The sequence below is a fragment of the Lactuca saligna genome, chromosome 4, assembly GCF_052625555.1.
Source record: "Lactuca saligna cultivar CGN05327 chromosome 4, ASM5262555v1, whole genome shotgun sequence".
NCBI lineage: Eukaryota > Viridiplantae > Streptophyta > Magnoliopsida > Asterales > Asteraceae > Lactuca > Lactuca saligna.
Genome location: NC_136420.1, coordinates 327,621,508 through 327,628,398, shown reverse-complemented (window position 1 = coordinate 327,628,398; position 6,891 = coordinate 327,621,508). Strand labels below are relative to the sequence as shown.

At 31.1% G+C, this 6,891-nt stretch overlaps 1 protein-coding gene across 1 annotated transcript; it reads left to right on the top strand.

The window, feature by feature from the left end:
• Positions 1 to 764: 764 nt before the first annotated feature.
• Positions 765 to 4,145, top strand: LOC145044082 (L-ascorbate oxidase homolog). Its single transcript, XM_078992888.1, has 9 exons — positions 765 to 1,234; positions 1,501 to 1,678; positions 1,777 to 1,886; positions 1,975 to 2,245; positions 2,367 to 2,466; positions 2,559 to 2,904; positions 2,985 to 3,350; positions 3,462 to 3,543; positions 3,742 to 4,145. The coding sequence occupies exons 2-9, from the start codon at positions 1,535 to 1,537 to the stop codon at positions 3,934 to 3,936; spliced, it is 1,614 nt and encodes a 537-aa protein (XP_078849014.1). The 5' UTR covers positions 765 to 1,234; positions 1,501 to 1,534; the 3' UTR covers positions 3,937 to 4,145.
• Positions 4,146 to 6,891: the final 2,746 nt, after the last annotated feature.

Sequence of the window (6,891 nt, the reverse complement as noted above, 5' to 3'; positions counted from 1 at the left end):
GTTACAATTAAGAACAACATTAAAGCTTCATGAAGAACAACAAAGGAATCATGAAGGTATGTACATCAGAATCAAGCTCGATGATGTTGGTTTCAAGGTCGACGAGATGAAGGCATCATGATCTGCCTTGTAAACCATCACACACTCGTGTCACTATCGCTACTATGAAATCTGACCGCTATAAGGCAGTAGTGGTATTGTTGCTCTCCACCCTACATACACACCAATCTATCCCTTTCTCGATCCTTCTATGTCTCTCCTTTTCTCAATCAATCATACTTTCTCTCATATTCATACATCCTGCTAAATGGAATTGTTGACCCTTGATGTTGGAATGATAAAAGAAAAAGCACATAACTTTTTTACATGCTAGAGCAATGTGTGTGTTTGAGAGAGAGAGATCTTTTATTTTAAATTAAATTCTTTTTTTACTAAAAAAAGTCCACCATCATTAATGGAAATGGCTATTACATGGTTTGTAAATATGAAATTTATGTCTTTGTAGTGTAGAAAGAAAAAAAGCATGAGGTACTTTTTAAATTAAAATCCAAAAGTTGGTTTAGTTAAGTGATATTAACCACCCTATTTTTAATACAATTTAAATAATTTGTTACTTATTTATGTCGTTTACTCAAGGCTTGAGTTTGAAAATCATGGTGACTATCCCAAAAGGCCAAAACTGATTTTTGAAATAAGTGGGTGGAACTGTGGAAAGAATGATTCATTTAACGAAGAAGCCTCGTGGGGAAACACAAATCCGACCCGATCCACTGAAGTCTCCCATGGTTTTCGCGCCTTCCATCCACGTGAATTCGCTTAAACCCTAATCTTCTTCCCTCCATCACCATTAACCCCCAAATTAATGATTGATCCGCCCTCCGTTGCGACATTCTAGGGTTTCACCGACGAATCTCAGTCGGCATCGAACTCACTTCACTCGGGATAATATAGATCTCAAGCAAACTCATCATTTTTAAAATCATCAGCTTCTGCTACTTAACACTCACAGTTATGATCATCATTAATAACCACCATGAAGTGCGCCGTACTCGATCTTCGTTTCTTTACTGGAAAACGCTTCCTCGTTCGTTTTTCTGGTGTTTCATGCGGCATTGTGTTTATAAATTGTCCAATGGACTTGCATCTTCTCATCAACTATCAACTGCTACTCATTACTCATTCTCCCTCAATTCAATTTGGCAGAGGCTCACTCTGCATTCGTTCTTTCGATTCTGTAAGTATCAACTGCTACACATTACTCATTTTGTTGATTTGGATATTCTTTTTGGATGATTGATTCTGCATTGAGGTTCGTTTGTTTGATTTGAATATTAAACAAACAAAAAAATGTAGTTATGAATAGTTCATCTGTTACTGAAAAACTTTTCGATCAAAATGATGTTTGATTTTACATGTCCTAATCTGGTCTATTTCTTGAATTTTAAATCTTCTTCACCTATCTCATAATGGATACCCCTAATCAATCCTTCAATAACACAGGTATCAAAATTCAGAAAGGACATACCCCAACAACATGAAACGGGCCAATTTCCTACCATTTTTTCTTGGACTTTTGGCTTGGGCATGTATCTCCTGTGTGAAGGCTGAAGACCCATATAGATTTTTTAATTGGGTAATTACATATGGACAGATTTCTCCTCTTGGTGTTCCACAAAGGGTAAATAAACCATTCACCACTTACTTTACTTCTTGTCATACTTAATATAATACCAACACTCTTAAAGTTTAACAACTTCTTGTACACAACAATTATAGGGCATACTTATCAATGGCAAATTTCCAGGCCCAACCATCGAATGTGAAACTAATGACAATGTCGTTGTTAATGTCATTAATAAGCTTGATGAACCTTTTCTCATCACATGGTATGTTGTTTTTCCTTTCCTTTCCTTTCCTTTTTCTTTTCTGAACAAAGTCTGATACTAAGTTACTAACTATGGAATGGAACAACAGGAATGGAATCAAACAGAGAAAGGAATCATGGCAAGATGGAGTGCTTGGAACAAACTGTCCAATTCCACCAAAAACAAACTGGACATATCACATGCAAGTCAAAGATCAAATTGGAACATTCTCCTACTTCCCTTCAACTGCAATGCATAGAGCTGTTGGTGGTTTTGGAGGATTCAATATTCAAGCAAGACCTGTGATTTTTGTCCCATATCTAAAACCTGTTGCAGAGTTCACTCTTATTGTCAGTGACTGGTGGAAATCTGATCACAAGGTTTGTATTTGTATTTATTTTTCTTCCATATCTTTAAATTCATAAAGCTCTAAACTTTCTTGTGTATCTTTTAAAGAAAGTTATATAAATAGACAAATAGTTAACAACTCCTTTCTTTCAGACATTGCAACAACGACTTGACTCAGGGAAAGCTTTAACTAAGCCTGATGGTCTCCTCATTAATGGGAGTCCACGTGGCACTTCTTTCACTGGTAAAATAGGTATTGATCCCTTTGACTCCTTGACCTCTTTCATGAACTTGATTCTTTTTTAGTGTAGACTAAATCTTGATATTTTGACTTTTTTTTATCAGGTCAAAGATACTTGTTTAGGGTGTCGAATCTGGCTTTGACAACTTCAATAAACTTTAGGATTCAAGGGCATGCAATGACATTAGTTGAAGTAGAAGGAGCTCATACATTACACGAATCATACGAATCGTTTGACCTTCATGTTGGTCAATCTGTTTCTTTTTTAGTCACTTTACATTCTCCTTCAAAAGATTATTTCATTGTTGCTTCTTCAAGATTCACAAAATCCATTCTTACTGCAACTGGAATCCTCCATTATGATGGAGCTAAATCAAAAGCTTCATTGCCATTACCTGTTGGCCCTACCTACCAAGTTCACTGGTCAATGAAGCAAGCCAGAACAGTCAGGTAAACAAACTTTTTTTTTCAGTTTTCCAAATTTACCCTTTTGGGAACCGATATTTACCATTCATTGCCATTGTATATAGATGGAACTTGACAGCAAATGCAGCAAGGCCAAACCCTCAAGGTTCATTTCACTTTGGGACAATTCCAATAACAAGAACTGTTGTGTTGGCTAATTCTAAAGCTACTATCAATGGAAAGCTTCGATATGCTGTGAATAAAGTGTCCCATGTCAACCCAGCTACCCCATTGAAGCTTGCTGACTATTTCAACATTCCTGGTGTCTTTAAAGTCAACTCGGTCAAAGATAGACCCTCTGCGGGACCCACGATTCTTGCGCCATCTGTTCTTGGTTTTGCCCTTCATGACTTTGTGGAAATTGTCTTTCAAAACAATGAAAACTCGATGCAATCATGGCATCTTGATGGGCATGATTTTTGGAGTGTTGGGTAAGAATTTTTTTTTTATTGGGTACCGATAAAAATTAAAAAAGATTTTTTTTTTGTTTTTAAAGATTATCAAGAAATGAGTTACTTATAATCAAGATTGGGAATCTTTAGGTTTGGTGGCGGCCAGTGGAATTCGACAATGAGGAGTAGATTCTACAATTTGAACGACGCCACCACACGATACACAGTCCAGGTACCTGATTTACATCTCACATGATGCTTTTGTGGTAGGGACAGTGTGGACCAGCTAATGGGTTGTTGCCTGGTGGACAATATTGTGATGGCTTTGTTATTGGATTACTTGTTGTGTACTTGATTTACATTTTGACTGTGTGGGCCAACATAGGGGTTGTTGAACAATATTGTGTTGACTTTTTTGGATTATTTATAGGTTTATCCAAAATCTTGGAGCTCGATATTGGTGTCGTTGGATAACAAGGGGATGTGGAATTTAAGATCGGCGAATTGGCCGAGGCAGTATTTGGGACAACAGTTGTATGCTCGAGTGTGGAATGATGAGAAAAGTCTTTTTACCGAATATGATGCGCCAGCAAACTTATTGCGATGTGGGAAGGCACGAAAGTAGCAAAAAATATGTTAGAATTTTTATTAAATTGCAACTTTTGTTGTTCATGTTGTTGTTATTGTTGTTGTTCTCTTGTTACGCAGTTACGATGGTGTAACTATGTCATGTAGGAGAATTAAAATAATTATGTTTTTTATCATTGGGTTTAAATTGTTTCTTGATACTAAATTTTAATGTTAATGGATCTACTTGAGTTTTTAGAGTTTTTACATTGTTCCCAAATTCTTGTTTGCTTTGAATGTTAGATTAAACTTCCTTTAATTATATTACTCTAAAATTTGTATTATTTAAGTCATCTTTTAACTTATTAATAGTTAATATGTTATTACAATTATGAAAAAAAATATATATTTTTATATATTTTAGATAAAATTTCACAAATGTTCATTGAGCTTCTTGTTTTGTCTTTAAAGTAGTCTTTACATTTTTTGTTTTTGTTTTTTTTTTTGTTTTTTTTGGATCAATGGTCTTTAAGAAAAAAACTTTGTATACAAATGGTCATTTTGATGGTTGTTTGTTAGATGTATCAGTTATTGAAATTTTTTTAAAAAATGATTATTTTTTTTTTCCATTTTTTGAAACATTACCTAAGGACCATTTTGAAAATTTAAAACAGTTTATTAATTACTGTATTAATTACCATAAGTCGAATAAAAAGGTAAAAAACAAAAAAGATAAAATATAATATTTATATATAAAAAAACAAAACTTACAAGTTTTAGTGATCATGCAAATATATTTTATTTAATATATAAACAATTTTTGTTGTGTAAACATTATTTAAAATATTCAAACTACAATATATCATTAAATATTTTCGTTTTCTATTTTTATTTAAAAAAAATTGAAATATAAAAGCATCATTCTTATTACTTTTTAATTTTTATGTGATGTAATTTTAAAGTTTTATCTTTATTTTTCTTATACAAATATATTTATTTTTATAAAAAAAAACATATGATGTGTTATTACAGAAAAAAACACGTTACTTTAAAAATAAGAGTATGTTGCTATTTTATTTTTAAAATATAAGTATGTAGTTTTAAATTAAATGTAAAATAAATTTCGATTTTGGGTTCATTATATATGTACAACAAATTTTATATTAGTTCGATATAAACTTTTGATATTTAATTTTAAAAAACTACTTAGTTTTTTATTTTTATTTTTATTTTTATTTTTTTTATTTTTTTATTTTTATCAAAATTTGAATATATTTCTTGATAAAGATGTAAAATTTTCAAAGCAAAATTAAAAAACATTTGTTAGCTAATAATTAACTATCGTTGCTACACATGCTAAAATAATTAACCGTATAAATAATATGACATTAATTACATTCAATTCATTTTCTTTAAAGGAAAATAAAAGCATTTCATATGTTTAAAGGTTTGTGTTCATAAATAATAACATATTGATAATTTGTTTTATTTACTTCTTTTATATAGTCTGTTTTAACATTTTAGCATTTTTTTGTTGTTATTGTTGAATTAAGTGTTTAAATTCCTAACTAAATTTGTATAATGTTGATGAATAAAAGTAAAATTCTTTTTGGATTTGCCCTCATAACCAGAAAATGGTTTAGATTGATCAAATGAGAGAGATAAAATGATTTGTTAATATATTATGTGATTAATATATTAATTAGATATTAATTGATAAATGATTTGTTAATTTAGTATGTAATTAATAAATTAATAGAAGAAGTTAATAATTAATATGAATTAATTAAAGATAGTCAAAATTGATTAATTATTAATCAAAATTAATTTGGAATTAATTCGGGATAAATTGGAGTGAGTTAAACGTACACGGGGTGAATTGTAATTGTTTAATAGTTGAATAAAAGAGGCAATTCTAGAACCTACCAAGGCTTGGCAGTTTTGAGAGCCTATTTAGGGTTTCTAGAAGCCTCAAGGTAGTAAATAAGGAAATGATTTGAATTAAGATTAAATCTATTATTTAATCATTCAAATCATGCTTTGTCCATAAGTTACCTAGACTATAAATAGGACCCTTGGGGTACCTAATTTCGTGGCTCTCTCATACCGAAAAGTGGAAAACAAAATTCTATCCCCTCTCACCTTTAATCCGAGGGTTTCTTGCGTTTTGGGTGTAAACCATTAGAGATGTGCACACTATTGGAGGTAGGGTTTCCAAGTTGACTACAAGACTTCGATTAGCTTGATTAGGATTTACAAAATGAATGTGTTCTTGACCATGGATTTTGATTCATAGGGTTTAGTTTGTGTGTTTCATAAGTATGTGGCTATTAGATGTGAAAAGGACATAAATCCAATTTAGGTTGCATGTACCCTTAAGTGTTAAGTAAAATTCTACAACGACATTGTTAATGTAACCTAGAAAACCCACCAGTAGTATCAGAGCATTGATTTTCACATTAATGGTACATAACACATGAAATCGAAACAAACAAACAAAAAAATTGACAAAACTATCTGTCATGTCTTGAATAGTCCTCGATCATGACGTGAAATCAATATAGATTGTGATTTTCGAATTTTCTTGCCTTAATTCAAAAGACATGATAATTACTAGTTAATCCATGCTATTTTAAATGTATAAGATATGAATATATCAAGTAGGTAACTAAGAATCCTAATTTGAATATGAAAGGAAGATTAAATAAGATAATTCTCAATTATAAGATAATATAATTATCCTAATAAGATTTAAGAAAATTAATTAAAAGTCTAATTAATAGATAATTCTTAAATCCTACTTAATTCAAATATTAATTATTAAATGTTAACTAAATTAATATGATTTCAACTTTGTATTTTCAAAAGTTTTAAAATACAACCTATACATATGTACATGTCTATTACTATATGTACCATTAAAAGTCCGTCGAATCAATCATAAGCCTCATTCACGAAGCCACATTCTAAGAGAGGTATAAGGAAACAACCTATAAAATTACCGCTGAATGAA